General features: G+C 36.8%; 1 protein-coding gene across 11 annotated transcripts in view; it reads left to right on the top strand.

Annotated features, from left to right (window-relative positions):
• Positions 1–26600, top strand: part of LOC115919156 (protein TANC1-like) — an 87869-nt gene that overhangs the window by 733 nt on the left and 60536 nt on the right. For 3 of the 11 annotated variants that reach the window (XM_030972140.1, XM_030972134.1, XM_030972136.1), the window contains exons 1-2: positions 16273–16607; positions 19755–19962. In XM_030972140.1, the coding sequence (XP_030828000.1) occupies positions 19806–19962 (157 nt within the window). In that variant the 5' untranslated portion in view covers positions 16273–16607; positions 19755–19805. Of the gene's footprint in view, positions 1–8711; positions 9063–16271; positions 16608–16653; positions 17181–19754; positions 19963–26600 lie in introns of those variants that run through there. The other 8 variants (XR_004061728.1, XR_004061729.1, XM_030972143.1 and 5 more) reach the window with 6 other exon arrangements.

Raw genomic sequence — 26600 nt, 5'->3', positions numbered from 1 at the left:
CTTAGATCAAGATTAATGTAAAGTTCCTAAATTAAAATAAATTAAGTTTTTGAATTCCATCGCCCAATGGCTGCGATGGCCGTCTCATTTACAAGGGCCAGCTATGTCTTTATTTGAAGATTGTCATGCATGATGTACATGTGTATCATCATGCACCTCGCATGTAGGCTGCTAGACTAATATTAGTCGTTTCCATGGTGTTTATCATAGAAATGGCCAGGCTAGCGTGTTAAAAAAAATTGCGCCCCCAGGGTGCCTAGAATTTAAAATGTGATCTGTTCATTCTGTAGTGGCAGTCCATAATTCATAAAGCTATATACAATTAAAGAAAGGCATAGACCCTAGTTCTAGATCTTTAAAAAAAGGTTCTCTGCTATGCCTGTCTACGTACTTCTATGAGATATGCAATTTCTGCATTAACATCAGTCTTTTCTTTGCATTTCATTTAATATAGTCGACTCTAGACTCTAGTCAATTAATGAAATCACATTTTTAGGCACCCAGTAAACTTTGGCATATTTTCATCACTACAAAAAATGTCTAAGCTTCACATTTCGAATTCTTAATAAAGTCTAAACACAGCTAGAATACGCATGGGCACTTGATTTACTTTTTTTTTTACCATGTTATAGCTGAAGGAGCTCTCAACTCATTTAAGGAGTCTTAATTTCAAGACCTCCATGATTTTGTACTGCCAATCTGTGGCTGAAATGATGAAAATAATCATGAAAATAGTGATAAGTTTAGTGCATTAAGGCTCGGGAAGTGTCGCTGAATGTTGGCGAATGTTAGATCTAGACTCTTTGGGTGTAACGTTAGTTTATATGCTTTCATGATGCAGGGCAAAATTCCACGCTGTAGGTCATTTAGGTCCAACTGATGGCGAATACAGATGAATGCTTCTACAGAGCAGTAGGACATAAAAAATACTAGATATGAAGGATGAAAATAAGAATAGCACATGCACTACCAGCACCTTTGGGGGGAAAGTCCCTGTCTGTGGAGTTTGGCATTTAAAGCATTAAATTTTGCACAGGTATTTCTGAAAGGAGATATTGTCACTTCCTATGTGATGCTGATGTACTGTTGTTGCTGAGTGAGAAAAACTACATTTGAAAAAAAATAGTTGTTGGCAATAGTAGAGCAGTATAGACGGCAGCAAATTATATTAAGTTTCACCATGGCCATCACTTGGGGAATACAAAGTTATATCATAACCCTGTACATCAGATGTGTGGCAATACTCCATTGACTGTCACTGCATACAGCAAACCTTGTGTTCACCCTTTATTTTCATTGCATCTCCTTTGTCTTCATACCAAATAACCCACACTGTACAGTACATGCATTAAAGTACCAGGGAGGGGGAGCAACATGAATCTTTTTCTGAATAGACAAGGCTGCAATGCGAAATGTGGGCAAATAACAAACAGTTCATGAAGACAGTGAGGCGAAAGAATAAACAAAAACATGCGGGAATAAAAGATATATGCTCTACATGCAGTTCAGTGAGTCATATACATTTACCCAGCCCACACAAGGCAGAAGGGTCTTTTCTATTTTTGAACAGCGGGGTGGGAAATCTAGAAGCAGTCCAGCTAAACACCCCCAGCTGTGCTAGCTGAACCTTAGGAAGAAAGACAAAAATTCCACTAATGGTCTTTAGTCTGGTATCTAGACTTGGTGCATTTCATATTTCAATTTTGTAAATCGGTTGTAGTCACGTTTGTTCTGGGTCGTTCATGTTGTAGACGACATTCAATATTTGACAACATTTTTCAACAATTACAGGACGTTCTTTCATAGGATGTCAATTCTTTTAATTTTACTTTGAAAGCTTTATCTTGATATACTTTTAAAATAGTGCTTTTATTCATTAATTTTCATTTGATTTTCATTTCTGCTTTTTATTCATGTCACTTTCGGAAGCAGCAGTAAAATAATAAACTGGTGAAATGATTGCAAATTTGAGACATGCTTACATTTTCAGGAGGGAGGGGAGGGGGGGGGGTGTCCTTCAATAAGGAACCTGGAAAAATGTTATAAATATACTCAGTGTTGTATGCATAACTGTACATGAAATGAAGCAAAGATGTTTAAACAAATTAAGTTGATAATATTAAAACAAATAAGGGAATTGTGGATATTTTTAGAAAGTGGATTTTTCCAATAATTCGTCGCTGTTTTCACGAAGTGACGGTAGTGAAAAAAAATTGCATTCACTTTGCGTTACGATTTTTCTCACTACCATCACTTCGTGAAAACAAGGACGAATTATCAATTTGCATTATTTGGTATAAACATTCTATACATTCTCTTGCAGAAAACACATATTTCTGTGGAAATGAGGAAGTATACATGTACATAATATTGTTTACAAATAATAACCCAGTGTGCGGGTAGCATTCTTGATGTAAACATGAGATCTGATAGATACCGTAGTTACCTTTGGATAATTCATAATTGTATGCATGTAGCATAACAAATGAATACTTCCTCTGTAGCAAAATAAGCCTACCGGAAAAGAAAAATGTACATGTATTCTATTAGTACTTTAAAGTTAAAGAAAATATAACAAAATATTGAGGAATTCATTTGAATATCAAATTAGCCACTCGGTATTTTGCTGTTACAGAGATAGCAAAATGATTACAAACGAATAAAGCAAATGTTTTGTAAAGCACAACAAACTTTTAAAACTTTTATTATTGTGATAAAATTTGATTCTAAGATTGGTTGAATGTTGTTTCATAAGTTGGTGAGGTGATCAAAAAAAAATTGTTTTAATTGTTTCAAAGTAGAGTATTCTCTGTTCAGTTATGCAGAGGTACATTTACATGTAGGTTCATTTACTGATTTAAAAAGGTTCAAATACTGGAAAAGTTTATTCGTAACATTTGAATGATTCTATTGTTAAGATTTGAGTGGGCTCTGGATTATCACAGATAAGAATGTTGTTTGTCACATACCACAATTCATGCCGAGCCTTTGTTAAGGTGTTGGTTTTAAGGTCACACCAGCTACATGTATATAGAAAGTTTTCAGAGAAATCAAAGTACCAGTATTTTTTCCCTTTTTTATTGGGGCCCTTTTTCAATTATCAACAAAGAGATGGCATAATGTTGTAGACTACATGTATGTGTCTCAAAGAAGCTACCATGTACACATGTAGGCTTTATATACATCTATACTTTGGAAGTCTGTTTTTTTCTGTATCGGATGGAATTAGATTTAATTTTTTTTTTTAAATGCAAATAACAAGTATAATTTTTGTATAGTGATGTACGAAAAAGATGAAATTCTGGAGCGATATTCACACATTTTATTAGGGTAAATGAACACAAACTATTCCAACATAACACTCTGAAAATGATTTCTACCAAGTTCTCCCATGCATCTAAATTTTGCTTGTCTTAGAATCCTTTGTCTCTTACTGAACCTAGTTAACTTTGGAATAGCCTGTTGGTCTCACTTTCGCCACATACATGTACGTGTAGAAGTACATTTTGCTTTTTAGCTCAATTTTGAATGCTTGCTCTATCTGTGTACATTAATTCAAAGCGAATATCAAGCTAGAAGCTTCCAGAAGAGTGTTCGTGAGATGTTATGTGTGATTTTATTTTGTAAAAGTCTTCTTAGTAGGATTAATAAATATAACTGAACTGTATAATTAATTTTCTAGCCATAGTACAATATCTTATATATTGTCAACTCAAGAGTAGATTTATGGCTAACAAGGTTTCACATGACACTAATGAAAATAAATTGACACATACATGTACTGTATGCATGCCATATAAACAATAAAACACCTCACTGTAGAGTGTACATACATTGTAAGTACATTTGTGTATGTAGATGTGTTTTCAAATCAAGCTGGGGCAGTAGACTTTATATGTTGTGTACAATGTGTACATGTACATGTATTATAAACGGAGGCCCCTTTAATGCATGCAATTTCTTATATTTTCCTTTATTGATTATACATTAAATGATCAAATGTTATTGAATTGTTCTGGTGTTTCCAGTATGGTTCAATAATGATCCATTCTGTTGCAGTCTTGCAGATCATTAATATGCTGCAAGCAATGAAGCTTGAATATATGGTTATTTTCAACTACGGTAGTGCTCCTGGATTATGCACCAGGCTTATGCACCAGGCTACCCCCCCCCCCCCCCCACCCTCCTTCTATTTCCACAAAGATAATTCCAAATCACAATTATGGCATTAAAAATTGTCATCAGGTTCTTTATTTTGATACTAATTATTTTTAGTGTGCCCAGGCATTCAAGTTCATGCAGAGTGTGTTGAGATTATGCTCACAAGAGCGCAACATCCAACCAAGCATGCATTATATGAAATTGAATTTAACATGTTGGAATGGCATGTGGAAGTACATGCACCAAAATGAGTACAAAATGTTGAAGTACATCCACATGTGTAGAATATTTACAAGTAGGCCTACTGTACATTGAGTACATGTTGCTTTCTGCAGGTCTACTGCACTGTGGTGTAAGGTACCATACAGGTCCATACATGAAATGGAACTCAATAGAAAGGCAGTCCCTCTCTTTTGTTCAACATGAATGGACCTTAAACCACAATTCATTCACTCCGACCAGTCAGTGCATTATCAAGATTGCGTGTGTGTGAGTTTGGATTGAAATTATACAAAAGCATGAATCATCACTCTCCCCCTTCTCCTCAGATGTCAGTTATTCCTCCCGTAAAGATTTACACATCCAGGGGCTATTTTTCCATCTGATACCTTATACTTATTACAATTGATTCCCCCTGCAAACTGTACTGGCTCGAAATTATTTCAGCTTTGCGGGGCAAATGGGGGAGGCATGCTGTGAATGATTAAAGGGCTGCTCATGTGAAATGCTCACCTTCATTTTGGAAATTGTGGGTTATTTCAGTGAGCTGCGAAAGAAATTCCAGAGAGAAGTGCCGGGTCGTGGATCAATATGCTCTATTCACTGTGTGCACTCGGTGGAATGTTTGCCTAAAGAATTTGATGAGAATATGACAAAAATCTGAATGGTGGGCCCTAATGGGATAGAATGTCACCTTTTTTGTGCAAGGTTTCAGTAATTTCCCCTTTCTATTTTTGTGTTTTGAGTAATAAACATTCCTTGATGGAGACAAAAAATTGATATTTTGATGATGAGTATTCTTATTTTTTTTTACTTGACTGGAATGAGAATGCTGAAGACAAAGGATCCGAGAGACCATTGGCTATACGTTTTTTCCAAGGGACTTGGTACAAAATAAAAATGTAGTTGAACATATTCTTCATTAAATGGCTTTGTTTTGAATCTGGGATCTCCTGGTTATAAGACAGCTGCTCTACTAGAAAGCATAATAACTTATGCTGGTTTGCACATCAGTAAGTTCATCCAATTATCACTTGAATTGACGAGACCGGGAAAGCTACATGTAACGCCACACGTACACGTATCATAAGACTTGACCTTGAAACGAAAGGCAGAATAATCCACATACATTATATGTAGATGTAACAGTTTTCGAAATACATTACATGTATCATCGTATGTCACTTTAAGTGTATCATTGTAATTACCATTATTGTCTCATGCTTTACACTTTATATTTCAAATTTTTCACTGCAAGATTTCAGTGCAATAAAAGGTCTTCACAAAATTCAATTGACCAACTACTGATACAGTATCCTTAGTCTAGGGTGGGAACTGCTGTGGTACCCAAAAGTATTTCAGAGCTTACACTGTTTAAGAAAAGAAGGCTCCAAAAGCACAGAGCTGAATAGATTAGAAGCATTTTAGGTATTTGTCAGTATTTGTCAATCTTTGTGCAATATTGAATAGCTTCTGGGATAATCTTGTTACGCATGGTAAACTTTATACATTGAACCTCTGATTGAAATCGAAAATGAAAAAAATGTTCAACTCTTCAACTTCAAGTCAATAGCATGACCTCGAAAGTGAAATAAATATAAACGTGAGAATGTGAATACAAAAATGTCATTTAGGCTGCCCAGTTCTGTTGCATTATTTGCAATTGTTGCATTTTGTGTGCATGATCACATAGTATTGTACATCTACATGTACAAGGAAACTTACCACCAAAATACCAAGAATAGGTAGGCTTTCAGAAGGCAGGAGCATGCTGAAGTTACTCGTCTTGTGGGTAATAACCTTTACCACTGCATAATCAGTTTGGTATGCAAAGACATCAGAGAGCCCAAGCCCTTGGCTTTGCTATTCCTGAATTTATTTCACCCCAGTGAAACTTTGCCCATGGCTGTTTGTATGAAACTGACACATAGCCCCCCCCCCCCCTTCTATCTGCTATTTTTGTCCTTGATGAGGCTTTAGCCATCTCATGTACTCAAGTTTATTATTTGTATCTCTGCAGGTCTTCCTCTACCTCTGGTAAGAGGGTAAAGTACCGCCCCTGATTTTCTTTTTACTCTCATGCACAGAAAACACACAGAAAACTGCAGTGCAGGTTGATAACTGTGCTTCAGGTCATTTGAGGTCGCCAAGGTCAAGTAATCGATACCTAGCTTACAGCAATTCTTATTCTGGGCAGGGGGCACTGATCCTACAGTGTAATAAGGTTGTTGGTAGATATCCCCATCTCTCTCTCTCTCTCTCTCTCTCTCTCTCTCTCTATCTCTCTAAAAATCAAGTATCGGGGGGGGGGGGGGGGGGGGGGGGGGGGAGAGTGACACTGCTGTACTAATGTAGACCCCTGATGGTCATTGGTTCATCATGTGCCCAGTTTAGTGGGGTTAAATCTTAAATATGATAATTAATGATATACCATGGGCTAACTGAAGATTTGGTCATCATTGCATAGACTGGGAATGGATGTTAGTACATGTATCTCCGTGGGAATTTTACTTTTATTTTAAAAACATCCAGTTGCTTCTAATTACCTTATCAAATGTAGAATGTGATTTGTACTTTTTGTTTCTGAATGTCAGGAATGAAATGGAGAATTCTCAGTGGTAGTGCACTGCATAAATTGGTTTCAATTGGTCGATCAGGTGCCTTCTGTCTCTCTCAGTCCCATAGGCATTGATGAATGTAGTGTTTACAGAAATGCTTTGAACTCTTGCTCCCCAATGTACATACCGTTCGAAACTTCAAATACCCCCATGTTCATGCCTTTCAACAGCCAATATGGTGCCTTTCGACATTGCAGCTTTTCTATTGTAAGTGCAGTAGTGCAGGTATACAGTTTTGTTACATTCTCCCCCTTCGAGAGCATAACTAGGATATTGTGCCATATGTCACTTATTTCACAAATTGTTGGAAATGTGTTTTACATTGTACATTGTATCATTGCATATGAACATATTCTATCATAAAAGGCTGAATTACAGTACATGTTTTCCAGATTTATGGCAACAATGAACATTGTCCCTGTCAAACTGTAATAAGAATTTGCTTACGAATCAGGCTAGTCAACTTGGGTTCAATCATTTGATGACATTAAACGTATTCAATTTCATGAAGTTTTATTTTACAGTTGTTAATCCACTTTACTTGTAAGTTTATATGTGGATTAATTCGATTATTGATTCATATTAAATTTATTTAAACAAAAAAAGTCTGTGTACAAGTCCACTTCAGAACGGCAGATAATTCAAAGGCCTGTCAATTTGATGCGTCTGTTTATTTTTCTTACTCTGACCAAAAATATCCTTAAAATTGCAATTACATGTAGTTCACCATGTAAACATTGGTTAAAATTCAAACACCAACCCTTCACAATCTACATGCACATGTTATGTAGCACTCCAACCTTACCCTTCTTCCACAAACTTCAATTCATTCATTCGCATTATGTATACACTCAAGTTTTCTCCACAAAAAAAGGAGGCACACATTGCACTCTCTATGCCCCCAAGTTCTTTCTCCTCTGTTCTCCTTGTTATAAACCTTTTCTTCCACAGAACAATGCAGCCAGACCTTTCCCTCAACCTTTTCCTTTGATCTCTTCATTTGCATGATAAAAGGGGGCAGGTTTCTCCTTTCTTGCCTTCTTAGAACTACTTGTTGCCCATTCACTGGTTCTCAATAGGGTCTAATAAACTTAATCAATCGTCTTTAGCTAAGCTGAAGTCCTTCAAAGCTATGAATGTTGCTTATGGATAAAAAAAAAAAGGATTGTCAGATTATCTTTATTGTTGAAACTATTCATATATATATATATATATATATATAACATATGTGGAATAGTAAGTGGTTTGATCATTTTCATCACAAATGCAGAATTACACAGAATTTTCTGATTTACCAAGCCACTTGAAAGGCTAACTTGAATGTTATAAAAGGAATGGGTTAATACTTGACTACTTGTACATATCATTATAAACAAAGTACACGTTTGTGTATATTTTTCCCATTGATTTAAAACAAAATTCAAAGTCACATGGCAAATGATTTCACAAGAACATCTCTGATGCTTTCGGATGAAGTGTGGTAGAAAACTGCATTAATGTTGGTGCATTGTATTATAAATACATTCTATGATCCTACAGGTTTATGTATTTTGCTTTACAAACTCAAATCCTGAACCCTGAATCATACAAGAAAACTTGAAATAAGACTAATGTCCATGTCCAGCCAAGTAATTCTTTGTTCATTTTCCCATATGAGTCTGTGGTTGGACAATGAACTATACCATGAATGACTCATAAGATGACAAGACCTGTGTTTACATGGCGGTCTTACGGTCAGCCCTCCTTTGAATGACCATCGATTACAGAACCATACACTCACTGACCCAAAAGCATGCATGCATGTAGGGAGGCATTAATCATTCAGGAGGAGGGGTGCTTTAATATCTTGTTTTTAAAAAGAATCATTGATTAGTTTTTACCAAGGAGATGTAATCCTAGTTTGACCGATTAGAATTATTCAGGAGGCATGGCTTAATAGTGTGTACTCGTGAGTTCTCAATTGCACCTGCATTGAAAATGATTTGTATGCTGACTGTACATGTACTCCTGGGACAAAATAGTAAGTGGTCAACTTATATGTATATCTTTTGCGACATGTTCATGGTATGTACAAGATCACATTTTAAAGAGTGAGACATTTTAAAGTTTATAGTTATTTTCACATCCCCCATACTTTAGAAGTAAATGATTATTATATAAATTTGAATGTTGAAAAGACATTCCGTTAAACTTCATTGAGAAATGAGATTTTGCATCATGATCAAGTCAATTTATGATGACAAGAGGAGTAATTTAAAATAAAATCAATAACTATATCAGTACCCATATAATCTTGCTTTGTTTACTTCGTATCGGCCTACAAAAGAGATACAGGCTCTAATCAGAGTTTCAATGTACAGCAACTTATGCTTAAAATATGAATCTGTACATTTCAAAATGGCAGATGGCAAAATTCCTTACATGTAAGCTTGTAGATAATAGTACTGTAAAGGCAATCAGGTATTAAGTCATATTTATGATAGAAAATATACAGAATAAATTAATACTGGCCGATCATATTTCACACAGGTGAAATGACAATGTGCATTACGAAGGAAATGGCTTGCAGCATGGCTTTATTACAATGCAGATTATGCTAGAGTCTTTCGAGCTGTTCATGACCTTGATATTTAATCCCAGCCAGGAATAAATAGAATGAACCCCCCTGATCCTCTCTCACCCTGTTCAAGTCTACATTCCATTGATGCCATGAGCTTGCACTCACAGTCTGTAATGGCTCTCTCTCTCTCTCATTCCATTTTAATTCACCCCCCTTTTTGTCTGCCATTGTCTGTCATACCACATACCACAAACATGAATGCATTCTTAGGAGGGGTGTATTGGCATTTTGATTTATCATGAGCACAAAAGACCTACTATGTCACTGTCCATGTTATTGTCAAATATATGACATAGGATCATTAGTGTTGACAGTCAAGCATAATGTTCAATGTAGGCCTATGTGTAGGTATAGTTACATTTAGATTTGTTTGACATTTCTAATGGACCATTTTTATGCCTCCGCTACAAAGTAGCCGGAGGCATTATGTTTTTGGGTTGTCCGTCCGTCCGTACGTCCGTCCGTACGTCCCGTTCTTGTGATCGCGTTATCTCAAGAACCGATTGGTTGATTCCCGCCAAACTTGTCTCATGTATGTATCTCACAGAGCCAATGAACTGATTAGATTTTGGGGTCACGAGATCCAAGGTCAAAGGTCACAGGGCTCATTATGTATGCAAAAAATGGCTCGTGATCGCGTTATCTCAAGAACCGATTCATGGATTCCTGCCAAACTTGAGTCATGTATGTATCTCACAGAGCCAATGAACTGATTAGATTTTGGGGTCACGAGATCCAAGGTCAAAGGTCACAGGGCTCATTATGTATGCGAAAAATGGCTCGTGATCTCGTTATCTCAAGAACTGATTGATGGATTCCTGCCAAACTTAAGTCATGGATGTATCTTGCAGAGCCAATGAACTGATTAGATTTTGGGGTCACAAGGTTGAAGGTCAAAGGTCACAGGGCTCATTATGTATGCAAAATAGCTTGTGATCGCATTATGTCAAGAACCGATTGATGGATTCCTGCCAAACTCAGGTCGTGTATGTATCTTGCAGAGCCAATGAAATGATTTGATTTTGGGGTCACCAGGTCAAAGGTCACAGGGGTCTTTATGTATCCAACAATAGCTTGTGATCGCATTATCATGAGATCAAATAGACAGATTACTATCAAACTCAAGTCATGTATGTATCTTGCAGAGCCAATGAACTGATCAGATTTTGGGGTCACCAGGTCGAAGGTCAAAGGTCACATGGCTCATTATGTATGCCAAAAATAGCTTGTGCATGCATTATCATTAAAACCCACAGATGGATTACAATCAAACTTGAATTTAAAAATTGTTTCTGTTTTGGTTTGTAAAATTGCTCTATGGCGGAGGCATCATTTTTGACTGCGCGCAGTCAAAGTTCCATCTAGTCTTTCTTGTTGTTGCTGTCATGCAAAATTAATCTAAAGTCATACAGACAGTCACAGTCATGATCTAGGAATAAAAAATGGCACCCAATGTAGCATGAAGCAAAGATGTATTTGCAATAATAAACTTTGTAATAAATCAGGACATCTGTCTCATACAATTGTCAAAGGGATATGCAAGTGTAGATTTCATGTACATGTAGAGGCACACAGAACAACTGTGATATGGTCTTTAAACTTAAGATTTTCTCAATAAAAAATATTATTGTTCACCTTCATTTATTTTTCACCACACAGGGCACCTAATGAGGGTGTTTCTATATAACAGTAATTAAGAAATCATGGGAATCCTGATGTTCCTGATGTACCAGTAAAGGCATCTTGAGAGTGTACATGTATTGTTGGCATCGTCAGGATGGAAGAAAAGAATCTCAAGTACCCTTTTCCTTTAGGAAATAGATTACAGATGACTTCCATATACAGTAAACAGTATAGCTCACTCTCTTGAACGTGACTGACATTCCTATGTTTTTTTAAATGATTGAAAATGGCTCTTCAGAACTAACATTACAGTCTAAATTAATCAAAAGTCATTTTGAAAAGAATCAGTCTAAAGGTTTTTACATAGATTTTGTACTTGGATTACAAATATAGAATTACTGATTATCATCTTTATAAATCAACATCAATTTGTTGACTTTTTTTTGGTCTTATTCTTGATTTTTTTTCCCAATTTTTTTCTGAACGTATTTCTCATCTTATATTCCGTCCGTTGAAAGTCAGAAGGATAATGTTTTTGTAGATGATTGAAAATGGCTCTTCAGGGCTAAGATTACAGTCTAGCTTTGTCAAAAATCATAATGAAAAATCAGTCTAAAAGTTTTTTTTTCCTTATCATAGATATATTTTCAAACAATTTTTGATCTTATATATTCCATCTGTTGAGAACTTTTTCATCCATTTTTTTCATTTAAGTTTAATGTTTCATTCTTCATTTTCAATTTTTCTTTTTTATTGAAGAAAAATCAAAAACAATCTAACTACATTGTGCCTTTCTAAACCATGTCATTATGTTAAAATAATACAGTACCTTTACAGGTGAGGAGAGCATTAGTAAGGCTGCCAGAGCTAAAGCTAGGGTAATAAAGTCCAACGCTCTTTGGCAGCGCATAGAGATGTTATTTCATAACGTGTTATGCGCTATACAAGAACTGAACTATTCTTATTATTATTATTGAATATCCACAATTACATGTACATCTAGTATACCTACATTCAAATGTTTGTGTATGGAGTGCATTTTTGCTATTTTGTTTTATGACATACAGGGTATTTTTTAATAGTCCAGAGGATATTTTGTAATTCTTCACAACATACTGTGAAAACTGATTCATGTAAATTTTCCTGGTACATGTACATGTACTTCAGAATTCTCATTGTGGACCATACCAAAGCGACTGTACGCCTAAAACCTACATGTATCTACATATGGCCATCGCAATATCCATCTCAGTACTTCCACACTGTAGCATTCAATGCCAAACAAATATTTGTAGTGAATAATGGGTAATGTATGCAGATTGCTTTTTCCTGAGGAAATTGTACATGCATCTCATGTTATCTTTAGGATTCTCATTTAAAGTTCTGCTTTGTAAAATGTTGGATATCCTACCCATCCTCCATGTCTTGTATTTTATAAGCTTGAAATTTCAGAAATACAATCAATTTGGTTGTGAATTTCCTTAGATTATGTGTGTTTTACAAATGGCAATTCATATGTATGGTATCAGGCATAGCAATAGGCATTAATGCAAATATCATTTTGGAAGAATTGAATACATTCAAAAGAGGGGAGTATATGAGGTAATGCTGTTTTTGATAGTGCATTGTTCCTTTGGAGTTACATAATTACATTGTAGCATATCGTTTGGGTCCTCATCTCAAATAGCAAGCAAGTTGACAGGAGTCAAAGGTCATTTCATTTTTACCCTTCAACCTTTTTGAAATGTCACAATGAAGAGAAAATAGCCACCATCTCTAATAGCATTTCTGTCAATATGCCTAAGTTTCTAATTATCACTGCCCTTCACTGGTAAAAATAAAATCACCTTTTTTACATTCAAATGTTTAATAAATTATTGTGACACTGACACACAAAAATGATATGGCCAGCCTTGTTCCCTGACCAGCGTAACGACTGTCCATCAATGATTAAATGTTCATTTGGAGATAGGTTGTATTGAGTTTTGTCCTTTGTCCTTGGGCTTTCCAGCCAGTTTTGATGAAATTTGAGCAGAGGAACTGTAGGTATTGGGGGAGTTCATTAGATATTCTGGTCAGCTACACAGCCTGCAAGGGTACACAGAATATTTCAATTTTGTGAAGGGGTGGTAAACCTGTTGGGTACTCTGTGATACAGTATCGGCATCAGTAATGTTCAACAAACAAAAGGAGGAAGAGATTTTTCAGTGACATGTACATGTAATTTTTTCAAAAATGGTATGTGAATTTCGCCAAGTGAAATCTAATGTATTGTACTTTGTGAGACATTATATTCTAAATTATACATACATGTATGTTTATATATGTGTTAAATTTGAGGACTATGCTTTCTGCTTCCAATATTTATGCAGGGACATTCTCCACTCTCAAGAAAAGGGAGGGGGCACACAGTATGAAGACGAATATAGGTCTACACTACCATATGTAGGATACAATTTATTCCTTTTTGTGTAGTTTTGGATGGGGGAGGAAAGTCCCTGATACACCCAAAGGCCAATACCCCTGTGCGATAAAAAAGTTCCCTTGCCCCTAAATATAAAGAATAATGTTATTGAATAATACTGAGAAAGTGATAATAACCTTGCTTCAGAAAAGTGCAACAAAGCCTCAAAAGTAGGAGCCTGCGTTCTCAAGAGATAATGTGGAACACATGCAATACATTTCCTCATCCTGAATAAGTAATTCCCTATAATGGCACCCCATGATGAGATTTCGTAATGCAGTCAAATAAAATAAGGGAGGAAATGACGAGCAAAGCAATCCAAGATTGATAACTGTTCACGGTTCCATGCCCAAGAGCAAATGACAGGCATGTTTTCACCTTCACCCCCCCCCAACCTACCCTTCCTCACAATGTAGCACTGTGTAAATTCTATTCAGATAATTATAATGGTTCTATTTCGGTGCCGTGGTTCTGCTTGCATGCAATATGAGATCGAGATGCATTCATCTTTGCTGGCAAATTGGTCATTTGATGAAGGTGTCATCCACACTGCCTGGACACTCGTAGCCTGACAGCCCGCAAGGGGATCTCGTTGCATGGTTTTACGTAGGCTTACGCGTGTCTCACGGTTGCCATCTGATCCGGGTCGTCTCTGATTGATTCGTTCTTTCATGGGGTTCCATACGAAAGGGAGATGGATTGTTTGTGTGCAACGGGAAAACTGGGAGGGGTTTTCATATTGGGAACACTGCGCTTGCTTGAAGAATCCACCTAAACGTATGCCTATTTAATTGAGCACAGATGAAAAAAAGTTTGAACACACAATGAGCTATGAAATGATAGGGTTGGTTAACAAAGATACACAACATTAAGGAAGGTGGGAGGGAGGATAGGAAATACAATGAGAATATATATATATTTCATTATTTACAGTGTAATAAATGTAACTTTTTATTTTTAAATCACTAAAAAAATAAAATAAATAATAAAAATAATAATTTAAAAACATACATTTGTAGTTTCCTATTTCATTTAGTATCTTTTCTATAAACAGTATTGGAACTGATAATAAAAGAATGTTGCACATTAAATTCTCGAAGCATATTAGTTGAAGAAAAAACAAAATTATAGAGTGATATAAAATGTGTATGTATTTATCATATTCCATGTTGCCGTTCTAGGCCTACTCAGTCTATACATTATCTTCTATCAAATTGATGACATTGATCTTGAAGTTTAGACCATTTTCAGTACCATTATTTGGTTTATTGACGAATATGTACTTGGTCAGTGACAGTGTCCTGGTGTAACCCTTGGCAACACTTCCTTTTTTAATCGGCCCAAGTCAACCATACCTAAATGTACATGTAGGTACCATTTGACCGTTACAAGACAACCTATAATAGCCTATACTTTTTTTAGACGAACTTGACAGAGCGAGAATGAGGCAAACTGATACCACAGGGAGAATAGACGAATTGGATCATGAATGTACAGTACATGTAGACAAAATAGACAAAGGATGTTGGATCAAATGGCTGCTGTACCATGCATATCATGAAGGCCTATTGAAACACATGCTGAAAAGAAGAAGAGATACATGTAATTGAATGATTCCATCATTTCTGTGCTGTAGGAAATTTATGCTAATTCAATTCATGCCTTTCCTGCGGTTTATTCCCACGTTCATGCATCTGTTCATGTGCATATGTTCATATACTGTGCATGATTACTTTGCACAGCTGGTAAACACATCGTGGCTTGTGAGACAAAATGGAGATTGATATTAATGTGGCTTGAAGCTTGTCACTGTTGATACGATTTCATATCAGTCTTCTTAAGTAGTTCATAATTCCATAGGCTCACCTTAACATGCGAGCTTGTATTCATGATACACATTAAAAGATAATCAACAAATGAAATATAATATATGTTCCCAAAATTGTTATTTATAGTCTTGTGAATTATACAGTTTTCAAAGCCATACTGTTTTCCATGTACTTCATGTCAAAGGTTTTACCTTCTAATCTAGACCTTTGCAAACTTAAATTATACATAGATCCAACAGAATTCTCTTAAATATTCCCATCATTTTAATATTTGTAAAAATCACTTATTCATTAAAAAATGAGTCCAACATCGATTCCTATTCAGTGGAATCTCAAGTAATGTTATTTTCTAGGTCCTTTATCTTGAGGAAATTCCTTTAATCCCACTTTCGTACATTCTGAGCAATCAGAAATATTAGCTCATCATCATTATAATTGAGACTGTGTAACCATGGCAACCTGTTCACTGACGACTGAGATTATATCAGCCATAATCCCCTCCCCCATATTAGAAAAATCCTCCATATAGACCTATTATTTTGAATATGAAGGTAGTATGCCAGTACAGATTTTTAAATGCAGGCATAAAATACTATGAACACTATTCCCGTACATGTGTACACATACACAGTATCAAATGCATATACATGGAGGAAAAAGCACATTGTACAATGCCTAGCTAAGGAGGGAGGCATTCATGCGATTCCTTGGTTGTGAGCATGGACCTACTGCGATCACTCCCTCCTTCCCCATTCAGTTGCTCACTACATGTGCTGGAGTGAGGAGCTAGCTTGTACGACCCCCATCCGTGAAATTTGATTGTGAGTCGCTGGTGCCCAGAGAGCGAGTGATATTGCCCATTTCCCCCTCAAGGAAACAATCGGCGGAGGTGATGTTGCGTTGATGATGATGATGGTGGTGGTGGTGGAGATGGTACTGGTAGGATGAATCTGTAATGCTTTCTGGGAATGTTTACATGCATGAGGAGTGCTACTGAGTTAAGCGGAACACACTTGGAAGTCTTGAACCCACAGGAGGATTGAGGAAAAAATATACTTTCACAGTGATTACTGGTCAGTTGTTCTATTGTGACTTCTTATAATATTAATGAGCTTGTACTTTCATAACGATTGCATTTGTGGAAAGGATTAGGACATTATTAGGTCTCTTTTAAGAGGGATCACATGAAAGCTTTTTCTACATGGACATATATCCATTTAGTGAATTTTCTTATATCTTTGGTTAGATATGGAAGACAGACATCATAATACTGGGAAACTTCAATAATGTGATAGAGTATGGATTCATATGCATTTGAATACCAAGATGTATACTATTGGGTTTTTAATGATATACTGACCCTCCATTGAAGATTAGTGTAAAGGCAGAGAGTATTCTAAGTACACACCGAGCAATAAAGAGCCTCACAGAATACTGGTATCGAACCATAGCACATGTATGTGTACATGTATGGACACACAACCGTTTTGCACTTGACAAGAGTGTACATTTATCTTCACCCACACAAATATACAGATGTATGCACTGTTTACACTGAGTCAAGAATTTGAGGAATTTGTCATCACCTACCCAAATTTCGTGCCCTTGGGGGATTGACTATATTCCCCCAATACTCCTGACCTCAGGTAAGGACAGAAGGTCAATTAAGGTCAGATGAGGTCAAATAAGTTCATAGTCTGTGAATTTTTAGTGATAATGAATATAGGCCTTTTGTTATTGTTTTGCAGTGCTTGACTGAAAACAAGCCGCTCCTGTATTGATACAGACATGTTTGTGCCTGTCGTGTTTACCTATGCATGTCCCTCAGTCTGGTAATTTGAGAACACATCGGGATTTTGTTTCTCCTATTTGTACTTGTAATCTTAGAATGCCTCAGTTCTCAGTTTCATGACAAAGCGTTGGGGTAGAGAGCCCATCTTCTTGTACGTGTAAGCTGTAGGCCTATGCGTTGTGTTGGTCTACCTACATGTATGTAATACTGTATGGTATATATTCAATGCTGTTTGTACAATTGAGAGAATATTAATATACTCTTGATAGAGCAAGTTTTGCATATAATAGTATGCCTACATTCAATTGTGAAGGTACTATTGGAGGAATATTACAATGTCACGTTCATTTAGCAGATGACATCAAGAACCTTGATAGAATTTCAAATTCTAAATGTAAAAAGAACCTTAGAAATGAAGGTTTAGAATATTTTAATGCCCTACAATTCTTTTATAGTATTACTATTGGGTGTCTCCCACTTCCAGACTACATACAGACAATGACATTGTGCTCAAATTTATTCACTAAATTGCCTGGATTGTTCATTGTATGGCTGCTGTGTTAGTAGTGAGAGAGAAAATAGAAAGAGAGAAAGAGAGAGAGAGAGAAGAAGAAGAAAGGGCCATTTCTCTATGCAATATCAAATCGATATCATACTAGACTAAACACACACACTGCACAGAGGCTGCTGATGCTGAAACCTATTTTGGTTGGTAAATGTAAATGGAGAAGGGTTGGCAAGCGTTTTGTCTTATTTGTTGACGAGGATGCATGTTACTCCAGTTGCTGCCAGTGGAGAAAGCGTAGCGCACCGAGGTCACGTTCAGTGGCGTAGCACGGTGGAATCAAGGAAGGGGTAGAAATATTGAAATCCGGTTACCATAGATTTTGCTATTTTCTTGCACAATTATTCCTATCACTGTTAAACTTAAGCTCTTTATGCTTGTTCAATGCCCTCTTTTGTAAAATTTATGTTGTGACTATGGTATTTATCATGATTAAAATAATATCCTTGACATATGTTTACATTCATCTCGAGTCGCATAAATCTACGCTATTGATTTGCTGTAACCCAAGTAATTCTATATTTGGGAATGCTCTTTATCATTTCAGCCTTGGGTATACCCGGTGACTTGGGTCACTTATCTGTGTTGGACTATTCATTATCTTTCAAACCTGATCTCTCTGTCTGTGCATCCCTGTATCAATATGTATATCTGTGAAAATGGTGAAAAACACTGGTTTTGACTTGAGTATCTAGTTGATGTGGTCATCTTCTTTCTATGCATCCCTGAATCAATACTGTGAAAATGGTGAAAAACAGTATGGTTTGACTAGGATATCTAGTTGATGTGGTAATCTTCTTCTATATCTATGCATCCCTGAATCAATACTGTAAAATTGGTGAAAAACAGTATGGTTTTGACTTGAGTGTCTAGTTGATGTGGTCATCTTCTTGCTGACTCAGTCTAAGTTACTTGCGGCATTTGCGTTAGGGGAAGTTAACGGTATCTCCTTGGTGAGAGTGTGGATAATGTATTAACCAGCTGATGGGATGTGATCTGTGAATGTTTAGCACGCTGACTCACCACTCTATAATGTCCCCCTATGCTCATTAGGTGACTGCATGCGGCCGAATAGCACCCTCGGCTGGGACGGGTAAATATAGCAGAATTAATCTGATAATTTGAGATGAACGCGTAGCAATGTGGCATAAATAGTGATTACAGCGTATCCCGAACGTGCAACAGTTGAAGTTGCTGCGGGGAAAAGAACAGCAAATATATACAATTGTCTCGTTACTATTACATCCGACGTTTAATTTGTTTTTACGGCAATGACGTAGCGCATGCAATTGAAGTGAATCATTATAATTAATCAGGGATGATTATTATCAAGATTAAACTGATTTAGCTAGTCAGCAGTCTAGGCACATTGTACATAATGTACTGTACACGTACATCTATGTAAACTCACATACACGTCAGTTAACTATGTGTTTGATTTAATGCTGCTGCGCTAAACTAAAATATTACAAATATAGCTTTTATTCCATCAAGCACGTTCAAACATACAATTTAAACTATGGTGAGTTCTACCAAATCAAGTCAAAACAATGGTTTCAACTTGTTCAAATATTTCATGCAATACATGTAGCTACATGTACATGTACAAGTTCACCTGCATGTACATATAGGATGACAATAAAGTACATTGTTTGAACATTTCAAAGAATGTACAGTGTAGGAAATAGAAGGAATTAATATTTTCTGAAGGATACTTGGCTCAAGTGTACATATAATGGACATTGAACGTAAGCTTTAGCTAATATTTTTGCAATGATTCACTGATTAAATTCTTGATGAATGAAACAAAAGATGAACAATATTTCATTATTTTTTCTCTCCGTTTCCCCTTTTTCCTTGAAGGACTATGATGTTGCCCAAATGCAGGTGATCTGAGTCACCATTGTAATCGCCATGGAGATGGATACTAATCACACTACACAATGCCCATCCTGCCATCAGTCTTACGACAAGAGCAAGAAGCGCAAGCTGACAGATGCCTGTGGACACTCCCGATGCTACACTTGCATGTTTGCAACCGAGTCCTGTCCCGTCTGTCAACATCTAAATGGTATGTTTCAAGGGGGCATGTACATATTGACTATCCAGAAATAAGAATAATCAATCCTTAACCCGTGGTAAACTGCCGTAGAAAGTGCCGCACATGTATGCCAAAGATGTGTGGACATGAAAGGCAGGCAAGAGGCAATATTTTGATGGTGAAACACATAGCTACCTTCAACAAAAGCCACCGTACTTGCTGACATACGTAAAATAATAAAATCCAGAAGTTATGTGAGGAGTATGGTGCTTTTCTCGATTACATTTGCTGTGGTCAATTTTTTAAAAGCAGATTACCATATTTTGTCTGAAAGTTCCAAAATCATATTATTTTTTAAACACATGGGGTGGTATTCTCATAAGTGAAGCCTGGACTAAGTCCAGACTAAACAAGAATTTTAGTTCACACTTCTATGGAATGCTAGGTTTCATCTTCCTCCTTCAATATTCATGACGAAAGATAATCTACCAAAGACTTTGTTGAAATTCAATTCATACTCATATTATCTTTTTCTTCCCATTTCATTGCAAAATTAATTTTTTGGACACTTTTCATTCAAGGATTAAAATAATCTGTACACAGGGTAAATTAGTTTGCAACAGGCACTCCATAAAAGTGTGAACTAACTAAGTACGCGCTAACTTAGTACGCGCTACCGGAATACCACCCATGGTAAGCATACAAATTGCACACTTGTACACAGAGATGCCAACCAGTATGATTAAATCGTATTTAGTACGATAATAAGAGTGAAATACGATGATACGATATCATCTCTTAAAGATGAAGTTGAGTTCCGGTCATGCGATTGCATTGTGAAAGAAAGGGTGTGGAACCGACCAGAAAAGGTTGATCATCTAGCATATTAGAATTTGTGTGTATTGCAAGGTTCTGGAATCATCAAAATGATAAGAAATGTGGCCAAGTCTTGGTCAAGTTACAAACACTTGCACAGAAAGATGTATATGGGACTACACAAACAGGTGGCGTAAAAAGCCGGCCCCCCGATTTTTACGATGTTACATGCATATTTAGAATATGAAGGCATTTGAAGAGCCATGCTTTTCAGGAAACATGTCTTAACTGATTTTCTTCCACACTTGCATAATAAGAATGAGTAATGCTCACAAATTATTTTTCACCTCTTCCCAGAACTCAACCTTCTCTTTAAAATACAATTTTTCATCTTTAATTTTTTTTTTTTTTTTTTTAATAATAGAAACATGTACCGACGGGCCAGTGGTAGTGTCGAGTTTACAAGAAAATTTGATTTTCTCACCAAAATCTGATTTTTTAGGATCCTTAGTCTGTTTTTTTGTGTCAAGAGGTTGGCATCTCTGTATGCTCACTAATACATGTCACTAATTGATGGTCACCGTAAGATGTCAGTTTGACATGACTAAAAGAAGTAAATAATTGAGATTCGTTCAGGAATCTTGACAAGTGTTCAAGAAGTTTGACATCCATGAAAGGAGAGACATCCGTCTCATAACCTAACAGTACATGCCATATCTTAGGATCTCGACAAGTGGGTGAAAGATGCAATTGTGATGTACACCCTAGATGATGGCAAAAGCAGGTAATTAGGAAGTTAGGCCCCTCAGTGATCCTTGATACGTGTTGACTCGCTGCAGGAATCAAGAGGGGATAAAGGGTTGGAGTATATTGTTTGCAATTTGTCAGAATCTATTGAAGATTCCTATCACACGTAATTCACTGATGCATTTAAAAAATCAAAATATCTGTTTTATTGCCATGAGTGTCAGACACATGCTGTGTAAATCGCAGTAGGGATCGATGATGCTTGTTGAAGTGGAGACGAAAAGGGAGAACATTCTTTGCTTTTCACCCTGCTGATTTTTGTTTGAAGTGCCCTTGTATCCAGCAACATTCTGAAGTATTTATTGTGATGCAGTCATACCTTCTGGCACTGATAACAATGACCAACATAACACCTTTCCAATATGACTCACACTAGTATTAGTACATGTAGGTGCTGCAGTCAGTAGCTCTACTTTCTCTTTGATAATGGAGGAGAATTTGAGTGAGTTCTTGCAGAATTTGTTAATTTTCACGCTTGATACGGAAGTCAAGTTTCATGTTTAATGCGGAGCCTGTTGTTGACCAGTTGAGTTTGCGGTGGCGGGCTTGGAGTCTGTAAGTCTGGCTTGTTAGTAGTCGAAGCCCTGACGGCCCCTTGACACCTCTCATTCCCTCTCACTCTCTCTCTCTCTCTCTCTCTCTCACTCTCTCTTTCTCTCTCTTTCTCTCTCTTTCTCTCTCTTCACTTCCTCAGTCTCTGCATCTCTGTCTCCTACCTCTGCCGCCAAACATCTTCACTTACATGTACCTCATTCTCTCTCTTTCCCTGTAATACTATTTATCGATCATTGTCTCTTATTTGTCCATTTTGTAACTATTTTTTTTAAACCTCTAAGAGCTTACTAAATTTCTTTCTTTTTCTCATAACATATATATTTTTTTTGGTCTTCAATCCTCTGTAACTCTTGAATTACTTCTTGTGTTCTTGTATAAATGAAAGGTATCTGTTATTCATATTATGTTTTATCTGTATGTCTTATGAGATGATTTGGTTTGTTTCGTGGTGATCGTTGAGGATTTAAGGAATCCCTTTGAGGAGAAGTGTGAAAATGGTTGCACGGTGCCTCCAAAATTCATGAATTCTTCAGGAAAGGGAATCCCATGTCAGAGTCGATCAAGATAGGTGGACTAAGTAGGAGCCACCAAGTCTCGGATTTGTTCCACAAACTGCCTTGCGGTCTCCCTGTGGGTCTGTACTGGCTGTGATCAGCTGTACATCTGGGCACATTACCTCGGTGAAAACGATCCAAGAAAGGGAGATGGGTGACAGATCAAGGGCTGATCCCCACAAGGCTAGAGATTAATCGCTCGTCCCACACTGCTAGACGCGTGAGCGGGACTCTTCAGATGAGGCACCAGGGGGTGGTGTAGGTTATAGGGTAAGGGTGGGATTAAAAGCTGATCTCCTGGATTAATGGGAGATATGGGATTAAGAATTAGGAGACAGGGATTGCAGTTGAATGAAGGGAGGAGTGGAGAGTAGGAGATTGGTTTTCTGCGGTTGCGAGTAAAGTAATGTTCCAGTAATATAGCTATCAGCCACATATTCTGACATTTGCTATATCATTTATTGTTTATTGTTGAACATATAGGATTAGGAGAAAGCGTTGTGATTGGAGTTTTAGGTCATATTTAAAGTTAGGTTTAGATAAAGTGTTTTGCCCAGGGTTGAAACTTGGACTTTGGTTAGTGGTCAGAATTGACCACTGAACATTTCTCGCTGGATCATGTGTAGTACCATCAGTTAAATTGATGAATGGTATTATGAATCATTAAGCACTTGTGAAAAGCTACATGAAAATGCTCAATGGGGAGAGGCGTCCATGATCAGTCACTGAAAAGATAAATCTGTGGGTGGATGGTGAAGGGATAAAGGAATAATCAGTCATGTCCATGTTATGGTTTTATGTTGTCAAATGCATGCTTAATTAAAGTAATTATAAGAGTGATCTCTTGGATGTGTGGAAGATAAATGGCTCATGAAAACCTTAATGTTCTATGAAAAGAGATACTCAGTGATCACTCAAGGAGAGGATGAAAACATGGGGGAATGGTGACAGGATTCAAGAATCATTTGGTTTATGTCAAATACAGAAATGATCAAATACAGATTTGCCTGGGGATATATAAGATCAGGGGGGTGTTTCACAAAGATCCTAAGTAGAACTTAACACTAAGTTGGACTTAAAAATTATGGAAAGCCATTAGCATCTTTGAAAATATTTTGTAAAAGTTATTTTGAAAGGCATTAATTGTTTATTCAAATCATTCATATTGTCTATCATCAAGGAGATTTCATGTTCTGGATGTTGGATTTATAAAAAGTCTAAAATACTTGAATTTCTGCTTTTGAATATATTTCATTTTAAGACTCCAATGGCTGTCCATAATTTTTAAGTCCAACTTAGAGTTAAGTTCTACTTAGGATCTTTGTGAAACACCCCCCTGGGGTTTGTGAAAGCAATGTTTTTAAACCAGGGGGAATACCAGCGATCATTCGTAGTGATGATATATTCATGGATAGATGGTAATGAGGTAGAGAGATTAAATGGACATGTCAGAATGTATGTGTAGTAGTATTAATCACAGTCTGGGAATTATGATGAATAAGTCATCTTGAGGAGATTAATAAAGATGGATCCTAAAGACATGAAAGACTGACTAGCTTTCTAGCTTTCAAACATAGGTGGATACATGCAGGTTGGGTCTAGATGGTAAAAAGTCATCTAGGCTATATAATAGCAGTGGATTAATGTGATCATGATTCACAATGTTCACTATTGATAGTCACGACAGGGGTGTACGCATGCATGTGTCAATTATAGGAGGTATCACCTACTATAACAAGACAGCAAATGAGACAATCACTGTACAGTGCAGGAACAGCACAAAAGTAAGATATCAATGAAGATAATTAGATAGTCATCTACGTGTAGACTGAGGGATGATGCAAAGAAAATAAAAGCACATGTTCGTGTATCTGGCACGTATAAAGATCTTGTTGGCTTGGCTTTTGAGGTGGATGCATTTCATATCGAAGGGCTGATGCAAAGATATTAAAAGCACATGTTCATGTATGATCTGGCATGTGTGAAGTTCTTGTTGACTGGGCTTTTGAGATGGATGCATTTCACATCGGAGGTGGCGTTCACCCCAAAGGAATGATAAGAAACAGAGTGCAAACCTGTCAAATGTGGAGGTGAGAGAATAATCTCTCATCGTGTAGTTGTACACGCCTTAAATAGGCCACTTGGAATTGGAGCTTTTATTTTTTATAAATATATAAATACTAATAGAAACTAGAAATTCTATTTGTAGAGTGTTTACAACATGGCTGACTTTTATTGTTTACATTGAGTAATTTTGACATATACCTGTAGTAGACACAGTAGTTTCTATATTAAAGAGAGAAACCTGAAGCCCATTCTGATGGCAATCTAAAGAAAAATATTAGTTGTAACCATTCAATACAATTTTTTTTTTTAGAGCATGCATGTTTGTCTTAGTGTTTGTTACAGTACATAATGTTAAATCGTATACAGAAAGCTCTTGCACAAATACCGCCTCATTGACTTGAAAATATGATTTTAAGAATGATTTATAAAAAAGAACAAACAAGAACATATAAAATATAATTCAAGGCCAAGAGTTTTCCTTGTATCGTGTGAGTTTGTCGACCCACAGACAAATAATTTGTAATTGCATGCAAACTCACGTGGAAGCTACACGTAATTGGATGGTTGTAACACAATTTCATTTCGCCAGCCTCCAAGCAAAAACCCTATACCCTGTCAGAATTTGATTCTGCCTCCCATATTTCATCTGCAAAACAAAATTACAATTGCTATGACTTCTGCATCCCTGGTTGTATTCTTTGCCCTGCTCTTGTGTCCATTGCCCTCTGTGTGTGCACAGATTTGAAAGCCTATAAATAGAATCCTTCTCCGAAGTAAAAATGGGGAGTGCTTGGCGATGGAGGAAGCAAGCGCAGCATTGTGTTTGCTTGTCAGAAACAAAGCTGTGTTCCATCAATTCAAAATATGGTGTACATCAGTACAGACAGCAAACTGGTGCTGATTTTATGGTATTGTTCTTACTGTGGTGCTGTCAATTCATGTTCAAGTAGGCTGATGATTTATGCCATGTTGATTTGAAATTGATCTGTATTCCTTGATATGCTTGTTATAAAAAATAATGATCTTGAATGTGATATATATATATATATGCTACCCAGTCACAAAAGGAATTGGCCTATCTTGGTTAAATTATGTGGTAAACATTGCATGGCAGTATCCATATCACTAACTACTATGGTGAGCATTGAAGGGAGAGTATTTATCAAAAGATACAAGGAATGAACAGAATCTTTCTTCTGTATTCATTTTGTTCTCTGTAACTTGGCAAAAGATTGAAAACACTGAAAAAAACAAGTGCAAATGAGAGGCTGCTTTGGCGGTAAAGACTACAAAAATTGAGAGCAAGGTATTATTGAGTTCCACTTCTTAGCCAATTTGCCCTACTCGGCTCCCCTGGTCTCTTTACCTGTGCCCCTCCCGTTATGAGGCAGAGAAATTCTGCTTTGGCGGTAAAGAGGCTGCTTTGGCGGTAAAGACTACAAAAATTGAGAGCAAGGTATTATTGAGTTCCACTTCTTAGCCAATTTGCCCTACTCGGCTCCCCTGGTCTCTTTACCTGTGCCCCTCCCGTTATGAGGCAGAGAAATTCTGCCATGTAAATGATCATTTGAAACCCTCGTAGAGTGTCGTCCTCGCGGTGCAATCAGATTTGTCTGGCGCCAGCCAACACATTTACCGATCGTCCTATAAGCGGCGGCATCAAATGGCGATGACCCTCTCCCGCAGTCTTCATTAGCTCTGTGAAAAAGTTATTGCTTAATTCTGGTTGTTTTGTGTCGCAAGCTTGTAGATATATAATGACTGATAAAGCATGCGAGATGGACATTTATGTAAGCTCAAACGGCAGGTTCCTCATTGTGCTCTTGTTAGCATTGAAATCATATCCATGGCATCATTACATGTAGTCGA

The sequence above is a fragment of the Strongylocentrotus purpuratus genome, unplaced genomic scaffold, assembly GCF_000002235.5.
Source record: "Strongylocentrotus purpuratus isolate Spur 01 unplaced genomic scaffold, Spur_5.0 spur5_scaffold_6, whole genome shotgun sequence".
Classification (NCBI taxonomy): domain Eukaryota; kingdom Metazoa; phylum Echinodermata; class Echinoidea; order Camarodonta; family Strongylocentrotidae; genus Strongylocentrotus; species Strongylocentrotus purpuratus.
Note: the sequence above shows the minus strand (reverse complement) of the source record. Positions and strands in the feature narration are given on the sequence as shown.